A 19,857-nucleotide genomic window follows, 5' to 3' on the forward strand; every position below is an offset into this window, starting at 1 on the left:
ACAACACTGATCACGACGTCATATTTTACCATGAGTACAAAAGGCATTTGTCATAATCAAACTTTCCTCTCAGACGAAAAAGACATGAAGAATTAATACTGAAATCTCAAATCTTTGGATCCACCACACACAACACTTGTTCATAGTTAGTCGCAAATGGTATCCTTTAACTTCACATAGTGATTGAAATAACTTAATTAAAATCTCCCTGTGCCTAGAGAGTCTCACTGACCTGCAGGGGCACAGTAATGTTCTGCAAGCTGCACACCAGACGCTCCATTTCACCTCCAACGCTGCTCCTCAAACAACTTGCGGTGAGAAGAAACCCTCAGCATTGCCATTTATTCCAGACTCTTACACGTTAAGTTACAGGCTATGCAAGCGGGGACACAGTCCGGGTTACCGCATCTGGGTTTTTATATTTATGGGGGGGTGTCGGCGGAGGAATTTTGCATCGATGTGAGGGATATCTCATGGGCCGCTGACCGGACTTACTATAGGGCCAACATCAGTGGTGCAATATTTCACATATGAATGCAAAGTTTGTTATGACGACAATGTAGTCGTGTTTTTTGTTCTTTACACAAACAAAATCTAAAAATAAAAATCAGCATCGCGTCTTACAAACTGGCTGGACAGCCGTTCAATAAAATCAGTGTGACACGACATGACACAAAAATGAATTTGTACATAGATTTTATTCCTGTTAAATAAATTAGAAGTAACAAAAACAAAAATCTGAAAACAAGTTGAAAAAGATGTACGATTTCTTTCCATTGCCAACGTACCATAATTATTCAAACGAAAGCTAAAGGCAGAAAGCGCAGCGAATAGCCAAATACTGTATAAACACAACACCACATGAACACGACATTTGGTACTGAGGCATTGCACAACATTTAGAATCAGCATCAATTCTGATAGAAGTTATTATGCTTGATCAGAAGAGGCTAGTTATCCTAACATGTCTGAAGGTCACGAAACAGTCTTGCATACTTGGTGTGAACGTAGCACAATCGTACGTCACAAGGAACCATTCCCTCTGGCCAACATAGCGATTAAAGCAAGCTCTTAAAAGTAAACACAGATTCATGCATAGTCCATCTGCTGAACAGTGTGTGGCTGGTAATGAAACAAGAAACACAACAAGAATGGATCGACTCAGAACCTACAGGCGCATCCTAACTGATCCATGATTGTCTGCGAAGCCATTTTCTGAGCCAGAAATTCAGTAGTGTATGAGAAGAAAATCACTTTTAAAACAATAAAAATAGGTGGATGGCAGGAAATTATTGTGGGTAGGGAAACAATTCTGAATAGTCTTAGGTAAAACTGTTGGGGTGCCAGTATTAGTAATAACCCCTTGATCCAAGATTAACTGATATGCTGAAGAACTGATAGGTGCATCGTAGAGAGAAGAAAAAAAAAAAAAAAAAGATTTGGGTGATAATTTGTCAAACAATGAGCATACAAATCTCTTATATTCTATTTGGGGGGGAAAAAACAGTCAATTAAAACAACAGACGCAACAGGGGTCTATTGATAATTTAATTTAGTGAATTTAACCTGACAAATATGCAGGTCTAAGAGCACATCCCAAAAATACTTAAGGAATCGACTGATACAAAATTCAGGCTTCAGACACGGGCAGAACAAATGAAAGGAAATAATGCGTAAACACAGCGACACTGAAACGTAAATGTGCACCACCACAGTAAGAGCAAACAGCAGACCGTTAAAAAAATAAAAAATAAAATAATAACATTAACATCAGGGACGAGATCACTACTGTACATAAACCAGTTAAGACATAAAAAAAACACCGAGGGCGGGGGGGACTCTTTACTCTGTTAGTTCAAAAGTTTAGTGTGTTGAAAACTTGGTTTTTAACTTCTAAGCAAGTTATGGGCAATACTTGATGTAGCTACGCAGAGTAATAGAAAACGTCCACAACTCTGATATTTATACAACCTATAAAAAAAAACAAAAAAAAAAAAAAAAAAAAAAAAAAACATTGAGACACACATGACACCCATAGGATTTCAAACAACCTCTTCAAATAAAAGACGGGGGGAGGGATGGGGAAACGTGACGCAAAGCTTGTTGAAGAGAAAAGAATAAATAAGTTAAATCACAGTGGATATGCACACTTGTTGCACATCTGTTTATATTGCCCCGAATGCGCGACTGCTCCGATTGTCATCTTTACCGACGCTTCATCCTACTCTGTGAGACAGCCGCGGTCAAACATCCCGTTTTTTTGTTATTCCCATGATGCAGTTAAAACTCCAGGCTGACTTCAAACCTCTGTTTCCTGGGAAGGGAGATCCAGGTGACTACCTCCGCGTTTGGTTTCCCTCGTGTAAAGGAGTCATTTGCTCATCCGTTCTTACATTCATGTCCTTCACCATTAGGGGGGGGGGGGGTTCATTTGGCATGAGCATCCACGAAAAGAAAAGGGGGGGAAAAAAAAAAAAAAAAAAAAAAAAGTTTTGCTGAAAGGAGGGACATTACAACCTCGAAGCACAGGGTCCGTTTGGTCAGCGGGAAGTGCAAAGGCATCAGCTCAAGCCGTTCTCTGCTGCCGCCACACTCCCGGTAAAGATGAGGCTGTGAAGTGACGACTGGAGGTCCAAACACCTCCACTTGTTCCCAACAAAATGACAAAAGCTAAGTGTGTAAATGTGTAGTTTAAGGAGCCGGCGATGCCATTTGACTTTCCTCGGTGAACCGCGACCTCGGTTACTCTTCGTCGCTTCCCATGAGGAAGCCCAGGATGAAGTCGATGGCCCTCTGCCGGTCCTGGGGCGTCTGCCTGGCAACCAGGTTGGGCGGGGGCCGTACGAGAAGGCTGGCAAAGAGGTTCGCTGAAAATGAAAAGGGAAAAGCAGAACAGTTTTGTTTTTTTTTATTTAAAGGAAAAACATGGGACTCTTAACACTCATCGACCGGGACATTTCTCAAAGCTACTTGTGAAATCCAGATCAAAATAAACCTGCACATTCTGTCCGTCTCTCGTTAAGTCAGCATACCTTTTCAAGCCACGTATATGATCCAAGCTGTAAGTTAGAGCTTCCTGCAGCGCAAAAACTTACGGACAAGGGCCGACGCTGAGATGACCGTGCCCATACGCTGCATTCACATCATAAGGAAGTTACTATGATTACCACCTCACAAATGAGGAAATACCACCGAGGTGAAATAGTTGTATATTTTTTACTGTCGGCTCTGCAAGAGCAGCAAAATCATTTAAGACGTTAATTCATTTATTTGATTTTTGATTTTATCTGCCCGACAAAAAATATCCACGGGCCAAAATGCAGCGGCCGGCCCAGTCGTTACGAGACGGTGATCTCCGTTAGATATGAGACGAGCTGAGGTGTACCTATGAGGCTGACGGTCAAGTTGTTGTGATGGCAATGCTTGAGCAGCTCCCGCAGGAAGGCCATCAGGTAGCGGAACACATTGCGGTGAGCGCGAGGCAACTGGGAGATGAGCTGGCAATCACAGAGAGCGGAGACAAAGCTGAGGAGGCTCTACGGTGCAATGCTTTGAGGCGGCTAAAATATTCATTTTAAAACGTTGCACTTCTTACTCTTGGGTTTCTAAGCACAGCGTCTAGATTTGGTAAATACCCCAACATCGAGGATTTGTGATGTTTTGAGGATGAGTATCGGTGCTTTTCATGACATTTATTCAGAAACAATCCTCAGTCATGTGGATATTACTACAAGGAGGTGGAAGCATTTATTATAATGCTTCCATTATATTATAACAGTCTGAAGTTCAGAAAACCGTTTTAATGTACAGTACACTCCCTGTAAAGCAACAATAAAGATGTTCTGAGATTGTCACACCACAGAAAAATGTGTTGTTGGCCACCCTGCCATATTTGTATGACTAAAAAGCATATGAACTTAGAATGTGCTTAGAAACAAATCTCGGAATTGACTTCACAGGGACTTTAAAGGATCCATATTATGCTCCTTTTCAACAAGTTGATATAAGTCTCCGGGGTCCCCAAAGCATGTCTTTGAAGTTTTTTTGCTGGAAAAACCACAGATTATGCATTCTAGCCATTCTAACATGCCTCTATAACCCTCTTGTTCAGTCTGTTTCAGTGTGTCTTTCGCTTTAAATGTAGTGAAAACCACAGTTTTTATTGGGTTTGGTCGAAGAAACAGCACAGAGCAGCCTACCGTTAATAGTACAACCAACCCCCCCCTTTTTATTTTTTAGAAAAGTCAAAAATACGGGCATTCTACAGGAAAATATTTGAATGGGAGGACAGTGGCAGAGAAGGGTAAAATACAGGAGAATCCAGAGTAAAACAGGAGGATTGACAGGTATGCCTCAGCTATTAGGGTTAGCTAGTGCTAAAGAGCACAAGACACACACAGCACAATTATTTTTTTGAAATACTTACATTTCCCCCGTCTGCAGTTTTGTCAAACAGTTGGCATGAATTCCTCTTTCTTTTAAAAGATTTGTGCTGGTCTGTGCAGCCAAAAACAGAGCAGGTCCCACGCTTAGCTTAGCTTGGACTTAACGCTAGTGGCCTGGCGCTACCATACGGTCTCATTCTAACGAGGCCCCAAGTGACGTAGGAAGGGGACGTAAATCTGAACGGGTTGTTGAACACGTTTTCTGACAAAGGGTTTGACTGGGTTGTCTTATTTCACAGTTGGTGTGAACTGAAAAAGTCAGTTTTCCATGATAGGTCCCCTTTAAACCAACATTTAACTGTTAATTCTTGAGCTTCTACGGAATTTTGCGAAGGAAAAATAAGTGAGCAACTGAACCACGCGGCGCACCCTAGGACTCTCCGTACGGCTTTGCGTTGCATGAGCGGGAGCACTGCACCTGTTTGCAGAGGCGGGTGTCATGGGTGCTTTCCAAGCAGCGCTGGTAGAGCTCGTAGCACACCACGGGCTCCGGCAAGGCCTCCAGGAAGATCAGCAGAGCCTCGGCCACAGAGTGGTTACAACCAGCTGCGCGCGCAGTCAAGGACGACGACCGGGCAAAATGCGGGGTCCTACGTTTTGGCTACGAGGCCGTGCGTGTGTCGTATATACGTATATACCTGCGAGTTTGTTTCATGGTTCACTTCGACATCAATCATATATCAGGTCTCTTCTGTGTTTCATGGGGTGGATACCACACCAGCACCGTATGTATTCATTTATGTGTGCTAAATGCCCTTCTATGTGTGCTAAAGGTGGTGCCCAGGTGGTGATGATGATGACGATGACGATGCCCTGTGTGAACAAGGATACGTATGGAGTCTGGAATGCTTGTGTCCAGGCAGTCGAAAATACTTTGCAGCTCCTCTTGTAGTCCCGGAGTCTGGAACAAGTCCTCCTAAATGAAGTGCATCTTTGTATCAGAGGGAGCATCTGTACAGAATATCTTGATTGTTCATCACTGCTCACTTCACAAGATCACTTCACTTCACTTTAATAAAATAAAATAAAATAAATAATAATAAAAAACAAAAACGCCTTTCTGGATATTTTTGCCATAACCATAAAACTGTGAGATATTGTAGTGAACCCCAACACCTCCCAAAAGAAAAGCTTAATTCACTCTTAATTAGGCCCACACCTCTTAATTACAAAAGCGATGCTCTATTTGAGATTTATAGTAGGTGTACTTTATAACAGTGGAATGTGTATTTTTTGTCATTTTAACTCGTCATAAAGGCTTAAGATGTATGACAAAGTAACTTATTTCAAGGAGCTAGGCTAGTTGATCCCCTCAGCAGCCTTACATTGAGCTAACACAGTTAACATGCAGGACCGGAGCATCCTTTCCTTAACCACCCACACCCGTCTAACCTGCTGACAGGACTGCGTGAAGAGGTGGTTGACCAGAAGCCAGACCTCCTTGGGGATTTTCAGAGGCTTCTCTTCAGTACCAGCACCGTCCACCATCAGGAAGTTCATCTTGGATGTCTCCTAATGGGAGACAACAAGCTTGTTTTAGAACGGAAGATGGAATATTCCTCAGTATAAACAACACACCAAACGCCATTCCTGTTCATTAAGTGCAGGTGCAAAATGTATACATTCATAATGCTTATGCATGGGCGCTATCTATTATTGTGAGATCTTATCAACGCAGGATTTACATTTTATTATATATATTTTTTTAAAACACAGAGATGGGGAAAATTATGTATGATCATTCATAGCCTTTCACTGGTAGCGCATATAGAATGTTTTGGTTGAAATTAATGATTGCAAGAAATATGAGTGGACCATTTGATACCATCATGCAATTGAATAGGATGAACCTCGGTTGCATTCTGGCATGCACATTTGAATATATAAGTGCATATTAGGATATATTTCAATATTGTCTCTGATTACCACAATAATAATTAGTTTCCATATACTCCCAGCAATAAATGTATGTGTCAGAATCAGTTTGTGGCAAAGTTGGAGCAGCGGGTCCTAGATTAACTCTGGGATTGTGAGACTTAGCAGAGCTGCACGTGACATTCTTTATGTCTCCCTGGGAACTCTAGAGAAGAGTGTTGAGGGAAAAATGAGTTTTGTCTTCATGTAGCGGGCAGATTAACCTCACCGATCATTGCGGAAGAATTTCCTTAACAGTGTGAAAATAACCCCTGGATGGAAGCCAAATATCTAAGCGGGACAAAAGCGAAGTGGGCTTGAATGCAAGACTTGACAGCCTGCACAGCCCAGTGGACAAGAAAAAGACCAGGGTGATATTCTGCGCTTGGGCGGCTATTCAAAGTCACTCTTCAAAAAGGGCATAACAACAAAAAAAGAAGAAAAGATAAATACATTCTGTACTATGATGGAATGAAGCCTCTCGGAAAGACACATTGGATTTGGTGCATTACATACACTACTCACAAAAACTTAGGGATATTCGGCTTTCGGGTGATATTTCAGGATGAACCTGAAATGCACTATAACCTTTACAGGTGAACTTAATTTGACCTTCTCTAAACTTTTGAATGCACATGTCCAACTGTTCAATGTTTCAGTACTTTTTGCACAACTTGCTGTTCTCTAACAACGAGCTGAACGGCAAAATTCACAACAGGTGTTTGATCCATGAATCGACCAATACATTTCCTGGTTCAATTAGAATTGGTATTTAAACAGTCCTCTTCATCATGCTGTTCACATTTTGACATCATGAGACCAAGACGACACCTAACAACTGATCAACAGTAACTCGCCATTACGAGGCTTCAAACAGGATGTTCTCAGAGGGAAGTGGCCACTGAGCTTAGAGTGTCACAGAGTGTCATCAGCAGGTTGCAACAGAGATATAGAGAGACTGGAAGAGTCACAGAAAGGCATAGAAGTGGACATCCGTTGGCCACATCCCACACTGATGAGCCCTTCATTGTGAACAGTGCCCTGCGGAACCGGATGATGAATGCCACTCAACTCCAGGCACATTTAGGGGAGGTGAGAGGCACCCAAGTGTCACGTCAGACCATTTGAAACCGCTTCCATCAGCGTGGTCTGCGTGCTAGACGACCTGCAAGGGTACCTGACCACACCACCAGGCACAGGCATCATCGTCTTGCACGGGCCAGGGAGCATTTACGCCGCCAACGATGTTGGAGACGTCAAGGAGAGCGCTATGCATCAGCCACTGTTGTCACCAGACGAGCCTTTGGTGGTGATGGTGGTGTTACAGTTTGGGCAGGTGTGTCTAGTCAATACAGAACAGCCCTTCACTTTGTGAATGGTACAGTGACAAGCCCATTCTACCTGAATAACATCATTAATCCAGTCATTGTGCCCCTGCATGAACAAAACAGGCCTAAGTTCATCTTCATGGACGACAATGCTCCAGCTCATGGAGGTGGCATCATTAGGGAACGGCTGCTGGAGACTGGGGCACCTCAAATGGAGTGGCCTGCACTTTCTCCAGACCTGAATCCCATAGAAAACCTATGGGATCAGCTGAGTCGCCGTGTAGAGGCTCATAACTCTGTACCCCAGAACCTCAATGACCTGAGGGCCGCCCTTCAAGAAGAGTGGGGGGCCAGGCCTCAGCAGACAATGAGTCGACTTGTGAACAGCATGAGACGTGGTTGTCAAGCTGTAATTGATGCTCAAGGGCACATGACAAGTTATTGAGACATTGACATTTTTTGTTGTGGTATACCCACCACTGTTGTTGGCTTTTGTTTCAATAAATAGTTTAAGATGAGGAAATCACCATTGCATGCTTCTACTTAAATGCCATACTTTCATGATATAATATCACTGTAGCGTGAACTTTTTACATTTTCCATAAATTTCACCCGAAAGCCAAATATCCCTAACCTTTTGTGAGTAGTGTATGTATTAAAGCGCTACATTAAGACAAACCAAGGTCCATTTCAAAGGTTTCCATTGGGCACCGAAGATGTGCACCGATGCAGCCATCTTAGGTTCACTGGCCGAGAAGTGGACGAGTTGGGAAAGGCAGCAGAGGATTCAGCAGCCATTTTTTCCTCACGATTGTTTGTGATGTGTGTGAAGATGGCCCCACAGTAAGGGTGACTTACTGTCAAATGAGATTTGTGTTTGTAATGTTAACAGAAATGGTGTCCAATCTGGTCATAAATGGACCAGGTATAATTCGAGGGGTGATACAAACACACATTTGTAAAAATCTCTCAGTTGCGTTGTTGCACATATCACAGTATGTGGGTTAGGGTTGTCACCTTTAAAGGTGAAGATTATATATAAAGTCTCTTTATAGTCTCTCTCTATCTTTTTACGAAGAACAAATATGAATAAAGCCTTACACTTGTAACAAATTCCTTGCACAATTAATCTAATGAGTATGTCGTAAAACAATTATCAATGGAAACCAAATTGATGGATATGCAAATATAAATTCGCTTTTAAACCTCATCCACAAGGCGTGCTTCTATCTGCTCCATTTCCTTTTCCGTTTTCGAACCCGCCACACGACAGGAAGTTGAACAATTTCAAACCAATCAGCGTGTTTGGCGTGCGGGAGTGTGCAACTCTTTGTTGTGATTTGGGAGTTGTGCTCCTTTGCGAGCCTCTTCGAACTACGGTAACGCAAAACACCCTTCGCTGCGAAGGTTCCGCAGAGACCTTCACGTGTATCTTCACAGAAGCATAAACCAGGCTTGAGTGTAGACATTTTACCTTCTCCGCATAGCTGTCCTCTCCCTGAGCACCAATCAGCCCGCAACCAGAGTGAAGCGTTGGAAAGTAATGATGGAGGAAGAGAGAGGCAATGGAGGAAAACAAGGAATGGAAGATAAGAAAAGATAGGGCTGCAGGAAAACGGAGATCTGAAGAGTAATAACATTAGGGCATGCTTGCAATACAATAAAAGTTAAACAAAAGCAAAATACTAAGTATTCAAGCAGGGTGATTGAATGGTAAAGGTAGGAATGAGATTGTTTGTCACTTTAAGAAAAGCACCCAATTTCAGAGCAGAGTTACAGATAGAAAGCCACAAGTGAAGCTATGGAAGCAGACAGAGAAGTATGGAGACTGGATCTATTTATACCAAACAAGCCAGAGCGCGTTTGGCCTGACCTTAGTCAGTTTTCCCAACCCTTCAGAGAGTGGCTCCTACAGATTTGCTGCCACTTACTCATTCCTCTGTTCGTTCTTCAGGAAGGCATACATAGGTTGAAGCATTTTATGCGCTTCCTAAATATAGTTGACCCAGAGGGTGAGCAAGTCTCATCACGTCAACTCCTCAGGTTTCAGGATCAGTTAGATCCCAATCCGAACTACTGCTCCAGGTTTTACTTCCCATGATTAAGAGTGCTAGTTTAAAGTCCCATCCTTAAAAAATGTCCTATACATTTCCAATTCCACAATTTTTTTTTTTTTAATAATTTGATATCATCAGCAGTCTATTCAACATATTGTTGTTTTTCTCAGAGAGGAACAAATTTCACATTCTTCCCAGAACTAGAGGACACAATCAACAAAGCATTTGGAAACCCCTCTATAGAATAAGACGGCACCTTTAAGAAAATCTAGGCCAAGCAAAAAGTCTCCACCATTACCAAGTCAGTATTTTATCTATCTATCTATCTATCTATCTATCTATCTATATAATTTTTATTCACAGCACAGCACTCCCATCACGTGTGTGAGCCTCTCTCACCAGGTCGATGAGCTTGGTGATGGGGATCTCTCTGATGGGCTTCTTCATGCGGCACAGCGTCTCCAGTGAGGTGCCGAAGCAGCTGGGCAGGTAGTTGCCAGAGATGGTGATGAAGAAGTCCTTGCCCCGGTCCAGGTGGAGGACCAGGATGTCTTCCATGGAGTCCTCCCCGGAGTTCAACAGCGTGACCGAGTCTTTGCTGACGTAAACCTCCAGGTAGATCTCAAGATTCTCACCTACCAGAGGAGATTAAAAAAATGCCTTTTTAGCAACGTTGAGCCCCCATCAGCAGTTTCTTGAATGTGTCTATGTTCTTGAATGTGTATGTTTCTAGAAACTTCCCATCGTTTTTTGACGATGACTTTGCAAAAGCTTACTGATTGACTTCAATAATAATATACACACACAAAATACAGTACACGAATAGGAAAGGCGGATGGTACAAGATATTTAACCATTGCACAACTCAAAATGTATATAAGTGGAACAGGCTGTTGCAACAAAACACTCACTAGGCTCCAAGAAGCCATCGCTAGGTTCAGCACGGAGCCAACTCTTGCAATACTGCGTGTCGTTGAGTTTAGGGATGAAGGCAAAGTGACAGGGGACCTGCCCATCATTTGTTATCACAAAACGCTCCCTCTGAAGCTGGCGGAACTTCACATTCTCAAATTTAAACTGCAAGAGAAAAGAGAGCAGTAGAGAAATGAACACTGTTCAGTCACCGGGAAAACAATAAGACTTCCCCAGGTTTATGAACAGGGTTAAGGAGACCAAAGAGACCACTGTCTTCTTCTGACCTCTGTCCTGGTGAGAGAGAGAGACGGGAGGAAGTCGTTCTCCATCCTGTCCATCTTGCGCACAATCTCCTCGAAGACCTTCTTATGCCGCTGATCGTTCACCACCTTAACCTGCCACAGACAAACCCATAAACACAACAATGTCCGTGCCTTTAACCCTTATTTACAATAGGGCGATTGTGCCACTGCTCACCCCGACGGTGAAGAGGGAGCTGACAGGTTTGTGGTCACTGGTCTGCAGCTTCATGTGACTTCGATAGTGGAGCTGCTTGACGTTGCTTCCCCTCCACAGGATGCGGTCACACCACGCAGGCACACGGCACTTCCCACTGCAAGACAGCAAACACACATGCTGCATCCTCAATCACACATTTACATCTACAGGTAAGTATAAAGTGAGGTGGGTTCATCTAGAATAGGCCTTGGCCCCAACAGGAAGACAAGTTTAGGTTCAGCAGTAGTCTTAGCGTTTTATAACATCAGAAATGTTAAGTCTGATGCATAAGAGCCTGACAACTTTTAACAGAAGGAAATATAAGGATTAGGGCTGCCCCCGACTAAAGATTTCCTGAGTCGACTATTAGTCGTCAGTTCAAGCCATTACTCGACTTATCGCCACACCTTTACGTAATTAGTTTAATTACTTAAATATATGTTTTTGGGGCATCAGAAATTGGTTAGAGTTCCAGGACTGAGAAAGAATGTTACAACTAACATTGTTTATAATGTACTACGTTACAAAAAACATACAAAAACTAATAACCAGCCTTCAAAATATAAATTATTTTACGAGCTCTGCGCGAACCAAGCGAGCCGCCTGTTAATTACACGGGTTAAACATTACATTGGTTAAACTTATTAGGCCCTATTACAGCAGACCACACACACACACACACACACACACACACACACACACACACACACACACACACACACACACACACACACACACACACACACACACACACACACACACACACACACACACACACACACGGTCCAAACTGAGTTAAGGGACTTTAAGGCATAACATTAGTCAGACTAAATTGAAGTAATTTGAAAAGACATTAAGGACCTAAGTTGGGTCATGGTTATTTTTGGAAATGCTTCCGTTCAGCACTTCCGTCTAGAACTTCAATATGGACACCAAGAGAGAATCACCTCAGCATCAAGCACAGCAAGTAAATATCAATTCATGGCTGAAGATAATTTGTGTGAATATTTGTGTGAATAGTCGTTACTTTACCTGGAATCCCATCGATCTGTTTTGGCATCGTATTTATAGGTTGGGATGAAGTCGATATCTCCCTCCATGAAGTCTGTGAAGGCCCTCTTAGTCTGCCTCTGGATGTTGAGCTGCAAATAAACCCTCTTTGTCTTTATTTTGTGGTCACGATTAAAAATAAATAAAAAGTGAAGGATATGGAGAGCAGATGTCAGACAGTATCTATATAATACATGTTTATAAAGCAGCTTCCCATTATTTTTGGTCTCTGCGTGACACGGCTCTGCCAAGAATAGCGCTACTCTGCTTTTTTCAATATGGATTTACAGAAGTTATATCTGGGAGTTCCTCAGCACAACCAGACTCTAACTTGTGCGTTACTGAGCAGACTCGAATGAGTTGGAGCATTAATGCCATGCTCAAGGGCACATCCAATCATATGCATGTAGACATAAAGGGAATAATACAGATTGGTTTCTCTGTTGTGTTTTTGTACTGGTAGAAGGGCAATTTTGCCTGTTAAAAAGTCATGTTTTAAATGAGTCAGTAATGTGGAAAGCTGCTGAGGACAGAGTTAAGAAGATGTGATTTGGGGCATTAATATGGCTCAAGTTGTTACTCTATAATTTCAGCTAATTCTCAGACAGGTTGCAGTGCTATATTGTTATAAAATACACTCTCCGTAACAGAGAATGTTAAAGTTTAACAAATAAATTGGCCCGTTGGAAGTCGCTATGGTTACAAAATGCATCTGTTCCTCAACAGACCGTTACTCACACTGTTGATGTCTGGAACAACCCTTTCCATCAGTCAAACAGCACCGATAATCATCACGATTTTGTAACTTATATCTTGGTTCAGTCAACTTTGACGTTCAGCAGACAACTTTACTTGGCATCTGCTAAGTCATTTGGTGTTAATAATTTCCACTGGGCTGGGTATGGCCACTTCCAATGCTAGTAGCAAGTGAAAGTTAATATTCTACCACATGCGGCTTCAAGCCCCACACTGAACTCCCTCACCTGGTCGTACTCCTGAAGCTTTTTCAGCTCATTCTGAGCTATGAGCTGTTTGACCTCAGCAGCATCGTACACAAAGAGTCTGTAGTTCAAATCCCCCAGCCAGATGACAACACTGGAAGACAGAATAGTAATACCTTGCTGTTCAATAGCTTTATAAGCAATAAAAAGCTAAATTGACTTGACATGCCTGTAATTAGGAGAAACCGTAAGCCAGAAACAAATTGATTATTCAAAATAATTTTTAAAGGGATATTAACAACTTTACAAGAATACAGAATGTTCTAAAAAAAGTATGTTTAACAAATAAACTATAGCTTTTAATTAGGTTGAGTTGTCATTTGTATCAAACAGACTTTGGAAAAAACAGTATTCACCATATTTTATTATTATTGTTGTTATTATTATTATTATTATTGAGGAGACATAATAGACAGGGTTTCCCCAAGTTTATTGCAAGCCCGGTGGCCTACCGGGTTTGAGTTCACCCCTTCGCCAGGCCTAAGCATCTTCGTTCTTTAAAAAAAATAAATAATAATTTACGGTCGTTTTTTTTTTTTGTTTTTTTGTTTTTTTAATCAAAATATCAACATTGATTTCCACACTTCGGTGCCTCATTTTGGTGCCACACCCGAGCTGCCGATTGAAATATCCACCCTCCGGTGCTCCAAAACCGCCACCCGCGCCTTCACTAAACATTATGGTTCAGAGTGTGCCGCTTGAAATCCTCTGTATTGCTCTGTATGACGCACGATGCATCTATGCAATACAAAACTAAAATGCCAATTTGCGAAGGAGAACTTCCGATATCTACTCCCTCTGTTTTGCCTCGTCACTGGTTTAGTGATGGCGACAGAGTCAAGCAACCTCCCTTGAAGTAGTTTTCGTCATTGTTGCAGACAATTTCCTGTTGTTGAGATCATGGACTCACTCATGTTTGACGATGTTGAGTGGGGGGTAGTCCAGCAGGTGGAAGGTCATGCGGGCACATATGTCTTTGTAGTCCTGGTTGCGGCGCTCAAAGTCCTCCACGTGCGCCGCAAGGTGAGAGTTGACGAAGCAGAAACTAGTGTTGTGGAAAACAAACCTCACTGCTACACCTCCTTTGTTGCCCTGGGAGAAAAAAAACAAACATTTTTTTTTTTCTTAAATCAAGCACCCATATGATGATCAGGGCAGTCAGGATTACAACATTTTAGTTGACATTTAATTGTTATTCAAATAATTTCATTAAAAAAAATTCAATGGTCTTATTTGTTAATTTTATGCCACTTTAAGTGCATAAGCCTATACAAATAGACATCTATCTTATGGAGAAGAGTCATTTATTGACATTGGAACATAACAATTTGGGTAGAACGCTAATTTGCCTGAAACCAAATGATGAAAATGCAACTAATTTTCATGTTATTTGATAGATAAGATAAAGGTACTTTATTGAGTCCCAAATGGAAATTACAGAAATTACAGATGTGTTGCATTTGTTTAAAATTCCCCTAAAGTGTGGATAGAAACATATGAATGGGGAATGTAACAATTCTACAATATTACAGGAAATAATTATAATAATAATATATCCATAAAGAGATCACAGGCGATGAATTTAAAATTGTGACAGCTTTAATGATGACTCTCACAAGCCGCACAAATCATCCTCCTGCTTTCACCGTTAAGACTGAGTTCGACCGTACCATTTTGCCCATGATTCCAGTGCCCACATGCTCTGCCGCAACTTCCTTGATGTGATTCTTGTGTTGCTTGTTGACAAACACCACCAGCATCATTCCAACTAGCCGGATTATCCGGACCTGAAGGTAAACGGAGACAGGAAACCATTGAATGCAGCATCATACACTGTTACACTGGACTGCGTGCCAGCGACATGCATGGTTTCCTACTCACCCGTTCATACTTGGCCTTCGGGTGCAGGCTCCTCTCGACGGCATCCACCCACTGCTGCTCCTTAGAGGAGTCCAGGTAGAAGAAAGCTTCGGTGCTCAGGTCCAGCTCCTGAAAACTGCAGTCATGAAGCACATAAACTAGTAAGATTAAAACCCATAAAGAGGGTCAGAAACTCTTAATTGCATTGGGTTGGCGTGTCTATAAACATCCACAACATCCATGGAAGAACTACAGGAGGCCTACAAGGACTGCGGTGGCGGTGGTGGTGGTCATGGGGGTAGGGGTGGCTGTCTAAGCTGAAACAAATACGTTTCCCTGTTTACCATAGTACACTTGGCTATCGTACGTGAAGACGGCATTTCAGAGAGCACAACTGACTTCTTAGTATCTGCACAGAGGACATTTTGGATGACTTAACTTTCATAATTTTGTCAGAGTGTAATATTTAATTGTACTTGTATGAGACAGAGTGCAGCCTAGGAAAAATGGAAAGTAGTTTTCGTAGACCACTAGCAGATGCTGGATGTCCACATTCCTATCAAAAAGTCTGTAATAAACAGAAAATAAAATGGTGAGAAGCACATTAAAAAGCATTTTTTCAAATGAAAACTGCCTCACTGACCCCAGTGCATAGACATCGGGTGGTTCAGGGTTGCAGCAGAGCCAGGAATCGAGGCTCGAGTCCGGAGACTGGCCGTTCACGTTCCACGTACCCGTGAAGAGCCTGGAACGACATAAAGCACTAGTCAGGATTCATACTATGGCTTGTGAATAAATATTCTAATTTAGGATGGTGCATATTGAAACACAAATTGAGAATGTATGGGTGAAGTATGAAATTGTCTATTTCAATCACCTGCCATGAAATGAAGATTTATTTCGTCGTCCGTTGAAAAGACAACGTAGATACACCCACACTGTTCTCACCTGAAGTTCTGAATGTCGACATACTCCTTCTCTTTTTTGCCCAAGCAGTGTTTAATGAGGGACTCTCTCTGGCCAGCCTGGCTGGAGAACATGGCCTGCCTCATGCTGTTGGCTGTTGGGCTGTCGCTCCATGACGGTGATCTTTCCAAACGTTCTAAGCCAGATCTAATGCTATGGGGTTTGAATTTAAAAAAAAGGGGACTTTACCAGATGGAATAAAAATTGATCTTCAAAGTGTGTAGCTCTATTACTATCACTGTTCTCTCAGCTCATTAGCCATAATCAATCACAATTCAATGAATGGTGAATAACTTAGAAAACCATCTTTTAGGCGTCTTGATTAAAACCAGGCAAACAAGAGGCTGTATATGAGCTGAAACTCACTCTTGTTTGGCAGGTGTGATGAATGAATTGTTGTGGCCTAGGCTGGAGGAGCTTTTATCTTTAGCGACTGGTGCAGGCGGCAGAGGGTTGGATGGGGCGTAGGAGGCTTTGCGAGGAGGCAGTGGGGGCACAGGGGGAGGGTCCCGCGTGGCAACCAAACGATTTTGCTGGTTCTTCTTGTCCTCCACTTTAAGCGAGTGGTTGAAGTTGTCCTCAAAGCCAAAGTCTAAGGCTAGAGACTGGGCTGGGTCTTGTCTGTGGGCTGAGGAAAGGTTCCATAGATATGTATGCGTAAATCATTTTTTCAGTCGATACACAATTCAAATATTTTCACCGAAAAATATATAAACTTTTTGTAAGCAAAATGTTGCTCTGCTCAAATTGGGCCGGGCGATATATCGTTTATAATATCAAGATTATGATACAAGACCAGAAATTGTCTGCGACTGGAACTAGTTATTCTAATATTGTGATGCGTTACAGTTAAGTCATGCAATTCCCTGAACTTCATTAGCTGTTCTAATCAATGCCTCTACCTACATGGTCATAATGTCCTCATGACTTATGATTATTTCTTGTGTGTAAATAACTTATGGAAGCACCAATAACCATCTCTGAAAAATTTCAAATTATCAATAGGGGTAATAAATATTTTGATATTGGATTCTATCAATGTCGCCTAGCCCTAGATCAAATGGTTAAGTGCAACTCATAGTACTCCTGACTTTTAAAGTCGTATTGGCTTTCTAAGAGTTTGTATAATTGTTTTCCCACTAAGAGTTAATTGTTATTCTGTAATGTAACAACACGATAAATAAAATTTATGTCAAAACAACAACAATGTATGTTTTGTGTATCCATATATACCACTGCCGGACTGGCTGGCTGAAGTACTGTTGATTGCTGGGTGCATAGCACTGGCAGATTTGGAGAGGCTGGCTGAAGGAACCACAGCATTGTTCGGCCTGTTTGCTCTTTGTGGTGGAATAGGGACTGGTCCCTTCGGAGGGGTTGGGCCGAGGGGCTCCATTGCAGGTATGGATTCAACTGTCGGAAAAATAATAATAGTAATAATACTGAAATAAAAAATAAAAATGTATAAATAAAATATAAGTAAACAATAATGATAAAAAAGACAACCAGCACATTTCAATGCAGAGAGAAACATTTGTATATTTGTTTAGTTTTAAAAAGATAAATATAATATATACAATACATGAAGTTAATTAAAATAAATCAAGACTAGAAAGAAGAGGATATAGTGATAAAGCTATAATGCCTTGGAAAATATTCTCATAGTTCTCCAACCTTAATGTAAACACTAACGTGGATAAAGGTTGGGAAACACCCACAATAATAATGTTCTTAATTTAGGAGAAAAACCATGGAAGCGCAGCTAAAGGGTAGCTTTTACTTTTTAGCACTGAAGAGGGATGGAGTGTTCTAAAGACAAAGTTTGCCTATTATTGCGACTTCCTCAATCATAAACTGGCACGTCAAAGCATACGGTTGTAGTGAGGGAGAAACTTGACAAGCAGGTTCTTCTGACAATATTAAAAAAAAAAAAAAAAAGATTTCCCTCACGGCCTCTTGAGTCCTGTGTAGGATTAAGGTTAAAATCTAAGCTCTCTCAATCTAAGGTGTCAGGAGTACCGCCAGTACACAGACCTTTATTTGTGTAATAACCCAATTATTCTGATGTACTCTTGTCATCATTGTAAATCAGGTGTGCCCTCAATGATTTTCAAGAAAAAGTAGTGGTTGAATTAATTCATTATTTAATTTCCCCTAGAGGATAAAGTTGCTGGTTATTTGGTTGGCTAGAAATAGCATTTGTTTTTATACTTCTGGAGTAGGACATTTCCCAAAGAGTAAACGTATAAGTAAGCACTGAGTCTAGATGTACACTGGTTCTGCTCATTGTACTCACTATTTCCATTAAAATTACTTTCGGTCAAGGCAATCCACCCTTGGTGAATAAATGTTGGATTAGTGGCTGAATGATTAAGGCAGAGCAGTTACACAAAACAAGGTCTTTTACCTTGTTTCTTGGCCCTCTTCACCTGGGAAAAGAAAGCCTGAGTCCGCTCATTGTCCTGGAGTTCTAAAAGCAATTCTGGAGCTCTCTCCCCTCGGACACGAAACCTAACACAGGCTTGACGAGGACGAATCAACCACCGCAGAGGCAGAATGCGCGCACGCGCACACACACACACACACACACACACACACACACACACACACACACACACACACACACACACACACACACACACACACACACACACACACACACACACACACAGGATTGCATTATGTCTGCAACATCCTTTGCGGGCACAATAAAAATGCAGCCTGAAGACTACAAAGCAAAGAGATTTAAAAGAGAACTTTCACAGCACAGCACGCTTTCAGACTGCCCAAGCAACTTCAGGGTGAATAACAGGATGGACATTTGGCTCAGGGCAGAGTTGAAGAATAGAGCTGGATTGGTATGTGCTCTGTTACCATACATCATATGTTTCATATTTAATTTCTTAAACATCTGCAAAGTTGGGAAGGATATCATGTTTTCTGAGGTTTCTTTGAGCAATTCCTTAAAAAAAAAAAAATTATTAAAAATGGTGAACCTACCATCTACTGTGAAATCAATGAGAAGAGCCTCTTCAGCCTCTAAAAATAAACAATAGAAAGCAATAATTTGAAACAATGGCCGAGCAGTCCAAAGTCTTTGTGGTTGGATTCAACCTGTGGTGTTATTGTGGGCTATCTGCACAATTTTATTCTAAAATATTCCTTAATATAAGACCAAAATCCGCAATACCTCATAAAAATAGCATAACATGATAAATGCTAAAAACATTCTAGTAATGGCAAAATATTAGAAACTTGAAATGACTAACAATACAAGTTGTGTACTTACCTTGCTCGATTTGGAAATTACGATTGATGGGTATAGATAACTGAGGAACAGGACTAGAGACAACAGCATCGGGGGTGGCCAAAACACCCAATCTGAATAAAAAGACAGTTAATCACTTAGTAATGCAGACTAATCGGCCTAAACGATGTAAATCGTCATTTCTCCTTAATGTGATTCAGATTAATGACTGAATAATAAAGTTTTTCCACAAGAGACATAGCATGCTTGTTCCAAAGTATGCCAATCTCACAGCTGCAGCTGCTTCATGCACACTCGACATACAAGTAATTGGATGACTAAAGACGTTAACGTATGTTAATAATGCATGGGTCTTTAGTTGGGTGAGGATAATCAGAGTGAGAAAAAAAAAACATGCAAAAAGGTGTTCGTTGCACTCAAGTGTAAGGAGGTGAATTGGGGTATTGAGGCTTACTGCACCTAACTGCAATTTAATTCTGGGCCTGTATTTATAAAATGTCTCCAAGTCCAAAATCGGTCCTAATTGTCCAAGAAAGGGTGATGCAAATCTGATGT

At 41.5% G+C, this 19,857-nt stretch overlaps 1 protein-coding gene across 1 annotated transcript; it reads right to left on the minus strand.

Moving 5' to 3' along the window:
• Positions 1–679: 679 nt before the first annotated feature.
• ocrl (OCRL inositol polyphosphate-5-phosphatase) lies at positions 680–18,512 on the minus strand. The gene is made up of 19 exons (XM_080007980.1): positions 18,442–18,512; positions 17,268–17,447; positions 16,401–16,662; positions 16,017–16,187; positions 15,712–15,813; positions 15,090–15,204; positions 14,879–14,995; positions 14,119–14,300; positions 13,191–13,302; positions 12,190–12,299; positions 11,137–11,272; positions 10,944–11,054; positions 10,656–10,821; positions 10,144–10,379; positions 5,838–5,957; positions 5,277–5,361; positions 4,864–4,991; positions 3,386–3,497; positions 680–2,867 (listed from the first exon to the last, which is right to left on the minus strand). The coding sequence occupies exons 2-19, from the start codon at positions 17,428–17,430 to the stop codon at positions 2,743–2,745; spliced, it is 2,553 nt and encodes an 850-aa protein (XP_079864106.1). The 5' UTR covers positions 17,431–17,447; positions 18,442–18,512; the 3' UTR covers positions 680–2,742.
• Positions 18,513–19,857: the final 1,345 nt, after the last annotated feature.

This window comes from Zeus faber (genome assembly GCF_960531495.2).
Source record: "Zeus faber genome assembly, chromosome: 10".
NCBI classification, from domain to species: Eukaryota; Metazoa; Chordata; class Actinopteri; order Zeiformes; family Zeidae; genus Zeus; species Zeus faber.

What these genes read in the sequence shown, in the direction of transcription:
- ocrl (XM_080007980.1), bottom strand. Translation starts at nt 17,430, where the DNA reads ATGGAGCCCCTCGGCCCAACCCCTCCGAAGGGACCAGTCCCTATTCCA. An exon ending in ACAGATCGATGGGATTCCAG is followed by an intron (nt 11,273 to 12,189) that starts GTAAAGTAACGA and finishes GCTGTCTTGCAG; the next exon opens with TGGGAAGTGCCGTGTGCCTG. An exon ending in CGATGGCTTCTTGGAGCCTA is followed by an intron (nt 10,380 to 10,655) that starts GTGAGTGTTTTG and finishes CTCCTCTGGTAG; the next exon opens with GTGAGAATCTTGAGATCTAC.